Source organism: Lonchura striata, chromosome 2 (genome assembly GCF_050655825.1).
Source record: "Lonchura striata isolate lonStrDom1 chromosome 2, ASM5065582v1, whole genome shotgun sequence".
Classification (NCBI taxonomy): domain Eukaryota; kingdom Metazoa; phylum Chordata; class Aves; order Passeriformes; family Estrildidae; genus Lonchura; species Lonchura striata.
Window position 1 is genome coordinate 145,467,655 of NC_140704.1, and position 17,423 is coordinate 145,485,077.

The following is a 17,423-nucleotide window of genomic DNA, read 5'->3' on the forward strand; positions in this document are numbered from 1 at the left end:
CGCTCCCGGCATGCCCCGCGCGGCGGCCGGGCGGCGGGCCGGCGCCATGGCCGCGTTCCTGACGCACCAGCAGAAGGTGCTGCGGCTGTACAAGAAATCCCTGCGGCACCTCGAGTCCTGGTGCATCCATCGGTGAGGGCGAGGGGAGCTGGGAGTGGGCAGCGCTGGCCGCCCTCACATCGGGGCGCTCCGCCGGGCCCGGGGTGGGGGGGGTGGTTGTTTTCCTCCTCACTGTGCATGACCTCTGTCCGTAGAGACAAGTACCGCTATTTCGCCTGCCTCCTGAGGGAGCGGTTCGATAAGAACAAGAACGTGAATGATATGGTGAAGGCCACCGAGCTGCTGAGGGCCGGCGAGGAGGAGTTCTGGGCCAGCCAGCACCCGCAGCCCTACGTGTTCGCCGACTCGCCCGGCGGCATCGCCTACGAGCGGTACGAGCTGTACAAGGTGAGCGCCGGCGCCGCCCCGGCAGCGCAGCTGTGCCTGGCTCGGCACCGTCATTGCTCGGGAACGTGTGCTGCTTGTGAGGGAGGAGCTGCTCTGTGCCTGGCTCGGCACCGTCACCCCATTGCTCGGGAACGTGTGCTGCTTGTGTGGGAGGAGCTGCTCTGTGCCTGGCTCGGCACTGTCCGGGAACGTGTGCTGCTTGTGAGGGAGGAGCTGCTCTGTGCCTGGCTCGGCTCGGCAGTGTCCGGCAATGTGTGCTGCTTGTGAGGGAGGAGCTGCGCTGTGCCTGGCTCGGCACTGTCCGGGAACGTGTGCTGCTTGTGCGGGAGGAGCTGCGCTGTGCCTGGCTCGGCTCGGCAGTGTCCGGCAATGTGTGCTGCTTGTGAGGGAGGAGCTGCTCTGTGCCTGGCTTGGCTCGGCACTGTCACCCCATTGCTCGGGAACGTGTGCTGCTTGTGTGGGAGGGCCTTGAAAATGGAGATTCTTGATCAGTTTGAACGCCGCCAGTTGCTCTTTCGGGATTTTCTCCCGGCGATAATCGCATCTGCTCCGCTCCAGGCGCAGCCCGGCCCTGGCGGGTCAGGCCGGCGCAGTGAAGGGCTGGGCCGAGCTGGGGCAGCGCCGAGGGAGCTCTGCCGCCTCCCCAGCACAGCCGGGCTCCCCTGGTGAGGGCAGGTGTCACCTTGCCTGTCGGCGACTTCCATTCGCTCAGTCCTACAGTTCTTCCAGCATTTGAGTAATGGGACAAGTTCCATTTCCCTTCATATGCGGCAGTGCCAGATAATGCAGTTTGTGTGCTACTGCGTGAGAGCAGCACTGGCTGGAAATAGAAGCCTTACGTTTAGGCTCTTTAAGGCACTTCTACAAGTATTGACTATCAAGATTGTTTTAAGAGCAAAAGTTCTATAGAAAAACACAGGGACTTTGCATCATTGGCATCATCTTTTTAAATACATTAGAAGTTAATACTGACCTAGAGACTGCCTGCACCTGTTTCTTCATGAATTTGAAAAACGTGCTGGCACAAGATTGGATCTGATCAGATCTTTTTGCATATTAAGTCACAGAGAAAAATATTACATAGATTTATCAGGGACACAATAAAGAATATAAGAGTGAAAAGAGAAGGACTTGCTTAAATTTATGCCAAGGTCAGGGGCCTGAGCAGTAGTTGAGATAATAGTAACAGAGAATCTGGACAGAAAAAGAGCAGCTGAGCAATAAATGGTCAATATTAGTCTTCATACAGAAACACAGACTGGGTTAGGCTTTATTTTCCCAGTTTGATGGGCTAAAACTGTCTTAAGAAAATGACTGTCACAAGGCTTTGGCTGGTTTGTGTATCAGTCCATTTGGATGCTGCTCCAAACTGTCATTTTAGAACTCAGTCTGATTGAATGGAAATAACACAGCTGCTGAACTAAATACCACACACAGAGAACTCCAATTAAAACCACCAATCAGCCTGAGTCAGAGGTTTGTTCTGTGGTGAGAATCACAGCAGGAAAAGTGTGAATATCACTGAATCTATGATGGTACTGGAGCAACTTCTTTTTTTTTCAGTTGGGAGTTTTGGTGGGATTTTGTTTTATATTCAGTGTTCCTCTTTTTAAAATGTAAACAATTAGGTTTTTTTAATCACTACAAAAATTTAAATTTTGTTTTTTTTCCCTTGTCAGAAGGTATTAGAGGTCAGACCATTCTCAAGATCTTAAAGGCCTATGAAACTGCTCATTTCTTAGTAGTTGTAGATAAGCAGAAATGAGCTGAAATGTTCTGTCTTTACCAAGTCAAATAAATCAGTAGTTGGAGAGAAGGATTCCTCTAACCTGCTGCCTTCGAAAGAAGGGAGGGAAGAAATCAGATCTTCTCCTCCACCAGATGGAATTTGAGAAGTTTAGAGTAAACTGAGATGACCTGGGACTTGTTTTAGAATGCTGTGATTTAAACATGTCACTGTGATGTCTTCCTGTGGGTCAGGATAATGTGTGAAAAGTTCTGACCTCTGCCACGTGCCTTGAGATAAGCAGCTTTTAAATGGTGTTTTTGTGTAGTACTTCAAAATAGAAAAAAAAAAAAAACCCAGGGAGTAAGACTGGCTTAATTCATTCAGTTTTTGTGTTTCATTCTTCTGCATGTGTGTACAAATGTGATTTCATAAATAAAAATAGTATTTTAAATCATATTTTTCTTCAACAGATTCCTGAATGGGCCTTGGATTTCTGGCACCCTTCTGAGAAGGCAATGTATCCTGATTACTTTGCCAAACGAGAGCAGTGGAAGAAGCTGCAGCGGGAGAGCTGGGAAAGAGAGGTCAGTGCCTGCTCTGTGCAAGGGAAAGTCTCTTTAGCACACAAGTATCCTGTATGAACAGATGTGTTCTTGGAAAAATTACTGAATGTCTACTGCAGTCTCAGTTAGACTCTTCAGTGCTGGAGCCCTTGTCAGTGTGAAACAACCTCAAATGCCTGCACATTTGTTACAGCTCCTGGAGGGTTGTGAGGGGAATTAGAAGTTAAAGCTGAACCTACAGCCTTGTGTCAGTTAGTAAGAGCTGTTATAGCAGTTTTGTGGGGGGAAAGAGAAATCCAAAATGGGATGAAAGGAGACTAATAATCAGAGAATTCCTCTGCTGCTGCTGTGGAGCTGTGACACTTTCTGGTTACACCTTGGAAAGTGATTTGCTGCATTGGTCATCAGTTGGGCAATGAGACTAATTTCTGGCCATCCTAACTGAGAGTTGATTGGAAGTTCTTGTTCTTAGAAGAGTTCTTTGATTCAGTTGGATTGTATGGAATGTGACACTTGTGCTGCTTCAAGAAACGGGTATTGAAAGCTTGTGAGGGGCTGCTGGTGATGTGCAGGAACAGAAGTCTCCTACTTACTGACTGCAGGGAAACTTGGTCCAGAATTAGAATCTCTCAGCTTCCAAAGCAGCACAATTCAGCCTGTTTGACAGAGTAATGGTAGACATGAATTACATGAAAATAATGACCTTTTAAGTGAAATTTCTCTTGTAAAAATCACTTCTTGCTCCTAGAAATTCCTTCTTAATTAGGTAGTATGAGCCTATAGTGATTACTGAGCAGAAATTAAAGTTGGGAAGTGTGAAACCTTCAGCCAAAGATGTTACAACTGGTTCTTCTCTGTGGAAATAGAGAACCAGTGATTCTTTGTTTTGCTCATTGCCTGGGCACTGAAAATGGGAATGTGTGTTAATGTGCTGAAGCAGTTCTGTGTCTTGTCTTCTAGATTAAGCAGTTACAAGAAGAAACTCCAGCTGATGGTCCAACAACTGAAGCTTTGCCTCCAGCTCGTAAGGAAGGGCATCTGCCCCCCATGTGGTGGCATCACGTCACTCGACCTCGTGAACAGCCCATGTGAGAGCACCTTGGGTGTGGATGGCAGCAGTCTGTGCTGCGGGCAGGTGGCACCTCTGTGACCACTTGTTCCTCAAAGTAATAGAATAAAGCCAAATAAAGTAACAGAAAAGGTGTTTTTCTGGCGCACTGCTCTTCTCTAGCACACTGACACCTCACTGCCAGCTTGTGCAGGCAGTTCATTATCACCCCATAACTTGGAATGTGGTACTAAATACTGGCAAAGTGTTAAAGCTGGAATTAAAGATACAGACAGCAGCAGATATGGGTTTTGGGTGCTCTTGCAATTAGGGTATTTCTGACCTTCTTATAAAGACATCTTACCCTTCCTTGTCTCCTCCTTAGGTTCTTTGCTGCATTTTTCACTTCCATACCAAATCTCACAAGACACAAACTTTCCTTACAACATGGTGCTTTCCCCATGGCAGGGACAGCAGTGCTGTAGAGCACCAGAGGAAGGTAGATCCCCATATAAACTGAGCTGTATCAGTTAACACGTGTGGGCTGCTGTTGTGTGCCCATTCATGGGTCACAAATGGTTCCGGCAGTGTTACACACTGAACTGGGGACAGAAAGCTCTTTTCTGCTGGCCGCATTCCCAGAACATTGGTATAAGACAGGGGAAATTCTGCTAACACTTTTCCCTAACTGTCCTGTGAGAGAACAGATGTAATACAGCCACTGAGCAAAAGCTCAGGAAAATTTGGCCTTCAAGTGTTTTCCTGTTTTCAGGGCTAGGAGATTTAGGTTGCCTAATCTGACTTCCTTACAGACCTGGCTTAATGCAGGGCTGTTTCCCTCACATACTCTCACTCTTCTCCCCACCTGCTATTGCTGTACCACAGCGACTTTTTTTCTCCTTCTTAAATCTTTTATCCCACAGGTGTTACCACCGTCACTGTTTGGTTCAGCCATGGCCAGTGGTGGGTCCATGCTGGAGCTGGCTGGCATTGGCTCTTTCAGATGGGGGAAGCTTCTGGCAGCTTCTCACAGAAGCCACTCCTGTAGCCCCCTGCTACCCAAACCTGACCTCATAAGCCCAGTGCAGTAACAAATTTATACCTTTTGATTAAAATGAAATCACTGCAGTGGCAAAGAAACCAGGCTATTGTGTGGCAGCTCCAAGAGGGAGCAACATCCTCCTCGTTCTGCCTTCAATGGATGCACAAAAATGCAAAGTCATCTGTGCTTCCTTGCCAGGTAAAAACAGTTGCATGGAAATGTCAACTGTTACAGTTTAATGGGAATTTCCATCATTAGCACTGCACTTCTGCTCCACTGCTACCCTGCTGGTGCCCATCAGTAAAACAAAGCTATAAGCAATGTTATTTACTTGGTTTTAATTCTCGCTTGATTGTATTACATGCAGATGGAGCGTGCATGATCTTGAAGGCCACCACTGATATCCAATGCTCTGGAAGCAAAAAGTCTTTAAGAAACAAAATACGGGAGTTTTTCAACAGTTCTTTATTTATAATGTAGGCTTAAGCAATCATTACAATGTAGAAGGGAGACACACTTACAGCAATTATTTATACCAGTTTAGAACAAAAAACTGCACAGGGAGAGGTCAACTCTCAGTACAAACTAGCAACTAAACCACAATAATTTACCATTAGAAACAATTTATTTTTCAGCTGTGACACTGCTTTTACAATATGCAAAAACACAAACAATAGAACTATCCAAAGTGTTTTGTCACATTCTTTCTACATTGAATTTGGCAACATTTTATATTAAATTTTACTGATTATACTAACGTTTAAGAACTAAACAAGTGAAAAGCTGTACTTGGGTACAGTTACATCCATTTATTTCAAAGGTTTAAATAACACTTTTAACTATTATCTCCTAACAGTTTTTGTTTATGCAAAAACCATCTCAAAGCCTCATTTGCACAATGCATCAGCTACTGTATCAAGATTGGTGGGCTACACCACAGGCACTACTTTTTATTATATTCTGTAATAAGGAGCTTGTTTTTCAAAGAAAGGAAGGTTTAGTATCTTCTAAGAATCATGCTTTTTTTTTTCTTTTTGCTTTTAAGCCATAACAAAAAAAAAGTTTAGCAAGCACAGCAGTGTAAACTGTCATATAGAACACAGTGACTACACAGTTACTAGAAGTTTCACATCCAATGCAGTTATGTATTAAAGCATAAGAGGTCATGTAGGCAAGTCTAGAGCCAACAGAAATCTGCAGTGTGGTGGAAACCAGCCCCTTACGTGTGTTATTTGGTGCATTTTTAAACAATCCTCTATGCACAAGTCTGGTGTCTTTCCACACATAGGTCTCCTGTGGTGGGCAGACAGCATCCTTCTGGATTGTCTTGACTGGAACACATGTCATGCCAAGGGGTCTGCAAATTTCTGTCAGCTTTAGGAGATGGGTATTGCAGCAATAACTTACTTTTATTTTAAGGAAAAAATCCAACTCTTAATTATTCTATCAACAGCGTTCCAAAAAACATTACTTAAAAGTACAAAAAAAGAGATTATAGTGGTCAGACTCCCAGTATTATCAAAAAGCCAGTATCACCCCCCACCCCCCAACCCCCCTCAACCCTTTCTTTTCAGTATTTAAGAAAAGCCAATCAACTGCCATTTAAAAGAAGTTAAGAAAAACAAGCCCCTGTATTGGAAAGAAACATTTGCAGTTTATTAGATCACAAGCTGGTTTCACCTGTCAAATTTTTAAGTGTTTTCTCAAAATAGTTGGGCTTTCTAAGGTGCCCAGCCTGCTGGGCACAGTCAGAAAAAGGCATTTTGATAACTTCTAAGAACTCCCTGCTTGCATTTTAGACATGTTTTCACATTTATAACTGCCTTAAGCCTGTTTTCCTTGTTTGTATTCAGCGGAAGGATGAGTGGAACAAAACATGAAGGTGGAAGAACCAAGCCTACACAGTTATGGCTGCATGCATGTGACTGAGAATTGCTGCTGTGCAGTCAAAAAAGAAATGTGGAAAAACCCAGTTTTTAAAACACCCTACAGAAACAAAACACTGCAATCCAATATGGCTTATTCTGATGCATTTACCATGAAGCTACTAGTAAATCATCCTACTAGGCTACTTTTGTGCAACAGCATCTGCTATTTTGATGGCATCTCCCTCCCCCACTACCCCCCAATAACTCTACCAACTGCAGGTTTCTTCCTTGCATTATATATTGCTTTGTCAATTTTTTTTCCTGCTTTTCAAATTTTTTTAAAATACTTAAATGAGGATACGTTCCATATAGCTTGACTTAAACTGTAGTAAGTCCCATTGTTCTATTTTTTAACCTCACTATTACAAGGCGCTCTACAAAAGCTTGCAAAAAAGCCAAATTTTCATTAAATCCCTTTGCTGAAGTTAACTACTTGACAGTTTTTTTTTTCTTCTATGATTTAAAACTTTACAAAGAGAGTTATAAAAAAGGTAAATGGGATTTGGCACCTTCAGAAAAAATTAAAAGTGTAACTTAGATCAAAAAAATGCAGAAACAAAATCATTGATATTTACAAATTAAAACACCACTGAAGATTATGTCTTACTACACTCTTTCGTTTGTTTGCTCTTTTAGAGTACTTTCAGACTGTCTGTTACCGAGTATCTTAAAAAAATCATTGACTACAGATTGGAATGGATAGAGACAAATTAGTTTTCTCACAGTTCCTTCTCGGCATTCAGTAGTCTGGCAGCTTCTCCACTCCTAGGAAATACGAGGTGCTGAGCGATCATTCGTGGTCGTCTTCTTCAGCTTGACGCCGCGCCGAATGGCGTTGAGCATATCCTCCCCCTGCGGGACGTCGCCGGGGCTCAGCTCGCCGGGCTCCGGCTCCGCCTGCCCGGCGGGCGCCAGGCTGCCAACCGCATCCCGCTCGCCCTCCTCGCCCTCGGGCACCGCCTGCCTCTGCTCCTCAGCAGCGCCCGGCTTCTGGCCCGACGCCGGAGGGTTGACAGCTGCTTGCCCGCTCCACGAGGGCAGGCTGGCCACAGCTGGCCCACCGTCTCCCGCTGCCGGAGACTCCAGGCTTTGCTCGGGGCACTCTTCTGTCCCAGCGAGGGCACCGGGCAGCCCCCCCGGGATATCGGGGACAGTCGGCGTTTTGACGGGAATCACCGGCGTCTTGATGGGGATGGGGCCTCCGCCGATGGTCCCGCGCCGGACCGAAGGCTTGGTGGAAGGCGTCCGTCGGATGGTGGCGACGCCGGGGGTGGCGATGACCGGTCCCAGCGTGGTTGGCAGACCTGCGGTGGAAGCAGGACGCTTGGTTTGAAACATTCTGCGATAGGACTGGCTAATGTCACTGTTTCTTGGGATGGTGGAAGATTTGTCAAACTCCTGTTGTTCTGCCTCCTGGTCACCACTCACAGAGAAATAATCATAATCTGAAACTGATGCCAAAAGACAGAGTTAGGATCAAGCTGGAGCAGACAGCTGGCTCACGTCAGAAAGTCTGAAGTACAGATAGATAACCAAAAAAGCCTGAAGGGAGTTTCCACCTTTAGAAGGAAGAAGGTCCATGGTTTTGTGACCGAGATTTGGATGCCTGAAGGCATCACATCAGACCAATCCTACAGCTGCAGGGGCCCCATGGCTCTTGTGAAAGAGAACGAGCTCCAAATTTGTCACCAACATGAAGATACCAAAACCTCCAAGCCACGTGCCACCACTTGTAGACAGAAATACTTGAAAAATGTAATTTAGATTAGGTAAGTGGGTTCAGGGGACTGTGTACCAGTGATTTCAGCAGCAAATCTGTTTATTTTGCAAACAAAGTAAATGCCAGCTGTCAGCTCTGAAAAGTCAGCCTCAGCTTTAATAATTGTACTTTAATAACTGCATGGAGAGGTTCCTTCCTCTCCATGCAAGTGCTGAGCCAAGCTTGGCCCTCCACAAGCCCTGATGCTTTCTGTGACTGCACAGTGCAATCACCCCGGCTGAGGAAACAAGGCTTGAACTGCAAGCACCAAGCTTGGTCTCTCTCTTGCTGTTGGTTCTGAAACAGGGTATAAACCCCACCACCTTACTGCAGCTTCCTAGCTATGCCTAAGTTAAGGTCTCCAATGGATTCTTTTTCCAATTACAACATTTCTGCTTAGGCAGAAAAATAAAAGGTCAGCAAGGAAAACCAAAAGCAGACTGAGAGTGCTGATGGAAGATGCCAAAGCTCGTAAGTGTGTATTTGCTAAGACAATAGCTCAGAAAGCACACAAGAAGTATTGGATGCAATACCAGTGTCATTTATAATTCCAGGATCCTCTTCAAAATGGCAGCATCCTTAGGCTGGAACTCACTGAAGTAGCGCACAAATACAATTGTTAAGTACACTATGCAACAGTGTGGGTTTCTATGTAGTTAATAAATCCAGGCTGCATTCCAAGCTGGAAAAATCGTCCTAACAGCAATGCCAGCCTTCCTCCCCAGCTGACTACAACGCCAGGAAGCAATAGCTGCTCCTTGGCACCATGGGGTGAGTGTGTGATGGCCAGGGTGGGAATGCTCTAAAAAGGAACATCTCCTGAATGGGTACCTTGAGATGGGATCGTGTCCTCTGAACAGCATGGAGTTGTTGTCTGGGTGCTGTAGCCACTGGAGCACTGCAAGGAATCCCGACTGCTCCTCTGGGTGTCCAGCTGCAGCCCTCTGGACAGAGCGAGTGCCAGCTCCTCGCAGGCCTCCATCTCCTCACCCTGCTGCTTACACACAGGAGAGAGACTCGTTACACCTGCAAGGGTCAGTCAGCTTCACCCACTTTTCTCTCCTCCCCATCAAAGCTTGTCACCATTATAATCCAACAGGATTGAGCCCAGCCTTTTGCTTGGGCATAGAACAGATGCTTCTTTGGAGTACACTGTGAAAGTCAGTACCCAACGGTGCATTCCCTCCTGCCTGCATGATTCCCACTGACCACACCAGCACCACTTCCCAGATAAACACAACATGAAGTGCATCCCCAGTACTGGCAGGAGCCAGCACGGCCATTTCCTTTGCACCAAACTGAAATATCTGGAATGAGAGCGTCACCCTTGTGGCAGCTGACACCGTCATGCTCCGAGGTCTCTGGGCCTCCTCGGGGGGCGCAGGGGCTCCGCTCTGAGCTGCTCCATTGAGTTCTGGCTCGCGCTTCTCTTTGCGACGCTGCAATGTGTTCACCATGGGCTGATCGTACGGGCCCGGCTTGGCCCAGTCCTAAGGAAACCAGCTCGTTAGGGACAGCCTTCATCAGGAACTGCGCTTTAATTACAGGCAAGACTACGCAAAAGGGCAATTTTAATGCAACAGATTGTGTATCAAACTGGATATGCCTTTCTGAATAAGGTGAGACATAACTTTTGTGGTATTAAAGATCTTCATTTATTAAACCCGTTTCCTTTATTAAAAGGAATGTAAATTTCCCATTCTACCTAAATGTTCTACTATGAAGGTATTTAACATTTTGATACTATAGTTTTATCTAAATGAAATTCCATGGTGTCAAAGCCTACATTTTCAGAATTTCAAGCTGTCACAAAGCAGAAGATACAGGTAAATGTCCAATCAGTAATGTAACTGTTCCAGATGTACACACATTCTACTATTACATGCTGTTACAGATGTCTTCAGTTCTGAAAAATTAGGCTTGAACAGATTTTTCATACACATCAGTGGAGCAAGTTACTGTGAGTTATCTCTCAGTTTACTTACTAACTGAAATCTAGTTTACAATGATAGCCATACTAGAGAAAGACTAACCTCACTCTGAATTACTGGTGCTACATTTGAAACAGAAATTCCTCAGGACATGAGGGCTGTATTCACTCAGGGCTCTATTAAGCAAAGTCCTGAGGGTGTCCAGAACCCACACGCTGCACACAAAGAGCTTGACTGATCCAGGCTCTGTGCTGGAATGCAGAACCAGTGCTAAGCAGCAGCTCCCCCAACACCAGCTGCTGCCCGGGCAATCCCAATCCTAAACGTTTTCCTTCATTGAGACAAAGGCTGCTTTAAAAATGAAAGGAACAACTAGTGCATGAGAATGGGCCCCACATCCTCCCAGCTGCCTGCTGGGCAGCCTCCCACAGCCTTCTGATGGACATTTAATGATGGACCAAGACCACACTGTGGGCTTCTTGAGGTGTCTCAGTCCAAGAAATGAGAAGTGCAAGGCTACTGAACTGACAGACCCCCTTGGACAGACAGGTATTTGTTTTGTTAACTCACGTGAAACTCTGCTTTGCCTTGACAGCTGTGTCTCTGCTTTGTTTTGTTGTGAAATATTTTCACAACAATTTTTTTGTAAAATATTTTTAATATGTTGAATATTTTGAAAATATTTTGAAATATTTTCACAACAATCTTCTGCAGAGACACAATAAAAGACCCTGAAGCCTCAGGATCACTGTGGCCACCCTGTATGTATCCCAACAGTTTCCAGCTGCTGGAGAGAGTGTAGGGGCATCTGTAATAAGTTATCTCAATTTAGATATATATACACGGGTCCCGTGGTGCATATGCAGTATTATATAACCATCCACAGGCATTTAAAATCTGCACAGCTACTGCTGACTGCACATCAGCCTTGCTGAGGATCCAGAGCAACAGACAAGAGACCTTTTCCCTTTGCTCTAGGGCAGAGTCTCCCAGGGAAACCACCTGGCAGGGATGAACTTTAAGGCTCTAGCAGAGCAGACATGTTTTGATGCCAAGTAAGATCCTTGCAGATCCAGCTGGAGCAACTAAGAGAAGTTACTGCACTCTTTTGGTGGTCTCCCCAAGAGAGCAAAATGAGCTGGATGAGCACATCCAGTCTGTGGCAGTAAGGCTTCAGTCACCACCTGGATTTACCTGGTGCTGAGCACCTTCTTAAACCACTCCAGCTGGATCCAGGAGACTGTGCCACGGGCCCAGCCACAGGGAGAACATCAGGCTGTCCAGTGTATGGTCCCACTGAAACAACTGGATGCCCTTCCCTACCCAAGTGAGCACTTTGGCAGTGCTAAATAAGCTCTTTTCCTCATCAATAGAGCCCAGAGTGTTTTCACCAATGTTTCAGAGCCAAATTATTCCTTTCTAGATTTTGTCAGCTTTGGTATGTTTCAGTTGGTACCAGAACACACAAGGTCATTCAGAAATACCCACAACCAGATTTTAGGTCCGATTTTCACCATGCAGTGCCCATTCAGAGTGATACCAAACAGAGCAAATCAACCAGGAATTACATGGCCCGAAAGGGAGCAACAACTGCCGTGTGCATGCTGTTGGTATGAGGAGGTGAGGACTGCCACAACAAAAGGAACACAAACCTTCCAGCTAGGGATCTTAGATGATGGTAACATGCCTGGCCCAATGGTGTAATAATGAACGTAGTCTGGAAGGAGGGCTGAGGGAGCCCGAGTCCACGCGCGGGAGACAGGCGGGAAATGAGGGAAAGGACCTGCACCAACTGAAGCTACGGATGGGTCACTTGATAAACTACAGTGATAAAACCCATTAGACAACTGGAAATGAAACAAATAAAAAAAACAAAAACAGAGAAATTAATATAAACAGAATGAATATGAAAATACACTGTGACTGATGTTCTAGGGAGAAAAATCTCTGTATCTTAAAACAAACGGAAAGAAATTCTTCAATTTGCTGCAAATAAAAAACAGAAAATTGATACGATGCTTGGTTCATAAGTGAGAGCGCCTGAAAATTGTGATCTGTATCAAATTTCAGGCATCAATCTAGCAGTCATTGTCTCGAGGCTGAGCAGCTTTTCCTTCTGTCCATGAAAGCAGCACACTGTGAAAAAGCCTTTACAATTTAGGTACCCTGCAGACTCTGGACATAGAAATAGAACATTTCCAATCCTGAAGGCATTTGCATTGGTGACATTCAGTCTATGTAGCTGGACAGAGAGGAAAAGCATAAAGCCTTCAAACATGACATGTTCTAGCTGTGTGATGATATGGAAGAACAAAACAACAAAAACCAACAGCAAGGATTTACCAGATGAGAAAGGAGACTGCTATCACTTCCTCCCCCAGTTTAGAGTGTATCCCATGTAATTTATTCCAACCATGTGTATTTTGCTTTCCTTTTTGGTCAAAAAACAACCCCCATTACTCAGTGTAATGTATGCTACCTAATGGGAGAGATGGGAGAAGCCACAAACAGCACAACCTGGGCAAGGTGCTTTTTGTCAGGCAACCAGCTGGTTTGAGCAGAATTCCACAATCTCTTTGAGTAGAAAAGCTGGAAAATTACTTTTTCTTAGAAAATTACCTCTGTAAAATGCCCAATTTGTAGCTTCTCCTAGTAGCTAGTTCAAAGTCAATTGTGGTTTTTATTCAAACATATTGACTTCTAAGGGAGTGTGCAGCAGTTCCTAGTCTCATCCTCACAAAGAGGAATCCTGGATGCATCCCATGCATGGGGGTTTTGTCCAAATGTTGCAGGGTTTGGATAACGAGCCAGTAGGTTTGTATGTCTTGGAGATGAAGATTTTCACCTTATCTGTGGAGGCCCAAGCCCCCATGGTGGAGCCTGAGCTGACTGAGGTGGGGGAACTGCACTCGCTCACTGACTGGCAGGTTTCAGAGGCTTCTGAAGAGGCAGAGCTGGACGAATTCTGCAGCATAAAACAGCACCGCAATGCAGGGAAAGGATACACAAGCCAACAGAAAAGAAAAAAAATCACAAACAAAAATACAAAAAGCACATACACACACAGGAGAGGGAAGGATGAGAGAAGCAAAGGGTTAGGATTTTAAAGATCAATTAGAAACTGCTCAAAACTATTGCTAATGTTCATGAAATCTATGAAAAAAAAAAAAAAGCCACTAGCTTAATGCGAGAACTTGCCACTCTGCTCAGGAATGAAGAAATTGAGGCAGCAATCTCAACTCCTCATTGCAATTTTAGCATCTCAATTCTGCTGCTGTCTCAGAGCAAGAAGCTGAGGGACCTGAGGGCACCTGTGGTCCGAACATGCAATATACTGAGACAACTGATTTATACAGAAAAGCAGATCATCAGTACTTCAAAAACACAAAGTTTAGATTTAAAACATGGAGTAGCAAACATCACATTCACAAGTTCTCGTACATTCTGATCTGCATAAGTGCTTGTGGAAAGCTCATCTGAGTTCAAGTATTATGGAAAAGATAAAGAAGCGATACTTACCAAAACTGCAGGCTTCCAAAGTGCATGACCTGTATGCATGTGCCTCTGCAGGTAGGATGCATACACCAAAAGCACTCTGACTCAAACCCTCCTGTCCAGCAGCCAGCAGGAAGGTACATGCCCTCTGCTGAGTGCAGAAGTGGTGGCATTGCTTGCCACCTGCCTTCTCCTAACAGCAGAGGCAGAAAATAGCAGGGACTTGGAAGGAGAGTGGAAGAAAATGCAGGACACAAAATGTCCACTGAACACATCAAGCATTTTGCTCCTACCTAGGAACTTCTCCAATTTTCGGTGCACACCTTTATGTACCTTTGCTGCTGTCAGACCTCTACAATAACATCTAATTCAACTACACAAAGGCCAAGGGGAATAACCACATGAACCATTTTACCAACTACAATGCTCTTCCACATCTCCCCCTCGGAAGTGGCATCCTACTCTGTAGGGATGTGTGTCCAGGTCCAACTGAGAGTTTAAACATGGTCATGAGCACTGGTAGAGTTGTTAGGGCACTACTGAGCTCTATTCACTCTCAGAAATTCAATACTAGCAAGACCAATTCACTCTTTAGTAGCCAAGGACCTGTGAAACAAGTAAATATAAGGTGTTTATGACAGCAGAGAGAATGTGCTGTTGTATCCAGTTTGTGTAGCAAAGACAGCAATTTCAAGGAATGACATGTTGAAGAAGGGAAATCTCACCTGAAGTAAAATTCCCCAGTTAACCTTAGGTAAGATCTGGGATGATTTGCAATAGAAGGACAGCTGGGTTTGAGGCAGTGTAGGGGCGCAATTACTCCTACAACCCACAAGTTGTCTCACTGCTCACCAGGAGCTACAGATGGGTGGGTAATGTACAGCCAGTTGCCTGGGTAGAAGGAAATGTAGGTCTCCCAGCATGGAACACTGTCACCATAACAATTTTGGTGAAGACTTCTGGGGCAGCTGAGAAGTCAACACAATATCAGCATCTTGAGCTGACTGGTAAACTGTGATTTAAGTGAAATTTTGCAAAGGCTGCTAAAATTTTAAAAAGCATGTAGAGTGATGGGAGTATTTTATAGAAATAACACTCATGCCACTCTATGCTGACATGATGATCTGAAGGTGCCCTGTCAAATGTGCCTAGGGTGCAAGCATGCTCAGCTAACAAGGTTTGTATTCAAAGTGTAATAAGAGTTGAGGTGAAGGTATAATCAGAGGGAACAGCAACAAAAGACACATAGGTGTTAAGGACAGCAGTGAAAGTGGCATACCTGATGATGCAGTGGCATGATATTTTAGTGGAACTTGTCACATTCTTGATTTAATGCAACTCCTTTTACTGGAGAAAAGCCTCCAAAAATAAGAATACTAACAAAGATGAGCTGCAGTTGACTCTGCCATCAGTCATAGCCATGGTGAACTAAATGGAGATGAGACTATTGCCTTTATCCCTTGAGAAAAATACATTATAGAAAATTAGCTTTTACACTAAACTCCGGAGTTCTGCCTGACATTCCAGGTACCTCAGCAAAAGAAACCTCATGAGAATACTCACACTACTGTTATGGTTTAACCAGGAGTAAAAACAAGACAGAAAAATGCAATTACAGAAAATACTTTCTGAAACCTCCTACTTATGGCCTGAATGACCCTCTGGGGTCTGCATGCTCTGCACATGGCAGGAGAGACAGTGAAGGGTCCTAGTGCCAAGCATGGCATCTCCCATGCGATTTTGTTTTCTACAGATGCCCCAGGGGTGACAAGTAAGAACTTGGAGTTTACATTTAATACACTATTTGTATCTACAAGACAGACATTGCACAAGGTTTTGTCAAGTAATGGTAGAGAGAGCTCATAGATGAGGTTTATTACCAACAAAGACGCATTAAAAAAGGTCAAAAATTAAGATGCAAAGTATGGGCACAAAAAAAGACTGCATTTGGTGAACTTATTTTTGCAATAAAATCCCTCCTCCAAAGTGAAGTAAAGATGACAAAAAGGACTCTCCTACTAATTCAGTGTATCTATTTTCAGCAAGAAAAGCTAGACAGAGGCTGACCCAAGATGCCATGGGGAAAACATCCTGGAAGCTGATGGAAATGCAGGAGGTGGTAGTACAGAAACAGGGTCTCCTCATCTTCAGAAACTTGCAAGGCACAGACAAAGGGAATCTCTGGTCTTGCTAAAAAAGTATTCTAACAATGTAGAGGGAGGCAGAAGAATACTGAACTCCTGAATGAAAAGCATAAGGAAAACATGACTGGCAGCAGGGCAAAGGATGTTTGGAGAGCCAGTCCTGAATGGCTGCACATGGGTGTGGGAAGCACAGACTTCCCTTCTTACCATAGGGTACACAAGGGACTGAAAACAGAAACTGCACACCTACAGCTTGGGCAAACAGTCTCCAGACTTTGCAGTGCTTGCTCTGGATGCACAAGCCTTGGCACCCTCTCCTGGGAGCACACACACAGGGCAGAATAATTTCTACTCCCCAGCCCATGGTGTGAGAAATTTGACTATCAGATTTTTTTCACCTTGTTTTAGTAGATTCATTTTTTAAAATGACTGTTTTGTTTGAATATTTTTTTAAATAAATTCTTTCATTTTAGCTATTTTTTCCCACAGCTGCAATGTGGCAGTTCTGCTGTGTTCTAAAATTATCTCTTCTGAGAAGAAGCTTAAAATTAACCGTATAAAGCTAAAGCTATTCTCTGCAGTGACAAGCAGTGCCCCAAATGTACATTTGTACAAGTGTAGCTTGGTCTCTGGTCTCTCAGATAAGCTGTGGATAGTGTCCCACTTCTTGGTGTGGTATGTATGAGTTCCAGCAGGGATATACAAAAAACATTTTCTGAGCTACCCAACAGTACAATTATATTTTCCATCTGCTGTCCTACTAACCTATAAAAGGACCATGGTTATATTGGATTATTTGCATCCTTTGCAATGTTTTCCACTAAAACATGGCATTGCTTTCTTAACCTTCTCCCGTTCTCAAATAGGAGACAGAGCTTCCTGGACAAGGTTTCCCAGGAGACCAAATCCTAATGATGAGCGTGCTCCAATGTCCCTCTAGAGTCAGTGGAAGATGGGCTCAGCTACTTTTAGAAAAGCTCTGGATCAAGGGTCACCTCCTCAATTTGTCTAATTTCCTGGAATCTGCCTCTACTGACCCTTCTTTCTAGTCAGGGACAAACTATTACAAAGAAGGAAGAAAAGGAATTTTAGAAGAAGCATCAGAAAAGGAATTCTAGAAGAAACAAATATCTGTGATAATTTACAGATGTGTTTCAGTTTGGACTTGATTTTTGGATTTTGTTTTGTTTGTTTGCTTTTGGTGGTTTTTTTGTTTTTTGTTTTTTGTTTTTTTTTTTTTGTCCTGTTTTGAGGTTCCTATTAAGGTCTGATTTGGAAGCATTTATTAACTTAAATGGAAAACTGAACAGCTGTAACAATATATTTCCCCTATTCTA

General features: G+C 44.4%; 2 protein-coding genes across 12 annotated transcripts in view; one reads left to right on the plus strand and one right to left on the minus strand.

The window, feature by feature from the left end:
* Positions 1-12: 12 nt before the first annotated feature.
* NDUFB9 (NADH:ubiquinone oxidoreductase subunit B9) lies at positions 13-3,943 on the plus strand. Its single transcript, XM_021542338.3, has 4 exons — positions 13-132; positions 255-447; positions 2,647-2,760; positions 3,700-3,943. The coding sequence occupies exons 1-4, from the start codon at positions 47-49 to the stop codon at positions 3,829-3,831; spliced, it is 525 nt and encodes a 174-aa protein (XP_021398013.3). The 5' UTR covers positions 13-46; the 3' UTR covers positions 3,832-3,943.
* A 1,328-nt stretch (positions 3,944-5,271) lies between these two features.
* Positions 5,272-17,423, minus strand: part of MTSS1 (MTSS I-BAR domain containing 1) — a 126,798-nt gene continuing 114,646 nt past the window's right edge. For 4 of the 11 annotated variants that reach the window (XM_085572541.1, XM_077782138.2, XM_085572546.1 and 1 more), the window contains 5 exons: positions 13,293-13,412; positions 12,100-12,294; positions 9,842-10,006; positions 9,348-9,510; positions 5,272-8,208 (listed from right to left, as the gene is read on the minus strand). In XM_085572541.1, the coding sequence (XP_085428667.1) occupies positions 7,523-8,208; positions 9,348-9,510; positions 9,842-10,006; positions 12,100-12,294; positions 13,293-13,412 (1,329 nt within the window). In that variant the 3' untranslated portion in view covers positions 5,272-7,522. The remainder of the gene's footprint in view (positions 8,209-9,347; positions 9,511-9,841; positions 10,007-12,099; positions 12,295-13,292; positions 13,413-17,423) is intronic. The other 7 variants (XM_085572545.1, XM_085572543.1, XM_031504083.3 and 4 more) reach the window with 5 other exon arrangements.

What these genes read in the sequence shown, in the direction of transcription:
- NDUFB9 (XM_021542338.3), top strand. Translation starts at nt 47, where the DNA reads ATGGCCGCGTTCCTGACGCACCAGCAGAAGGTGCTGCGGCTGTACAAG. An exon ending in GAGTCCTGGTGCATCCATCG is followed by an intron (nt 133 to 254) that starts GTGAGGGCGAGG and finishes CTCTGTCCGTAG; the next exon opens with AGACAAGTACCGCTATTTCG. An exon ending in GGGAGAGCTGGGAAAGAGAG is followed by an intron (nt 2,761 to 3,699) that starts GTCAGTGCCTGC and finishes CTTGTCTTCTAG; the next exon opens with ATTAAGCAGTTACAAGAAGA.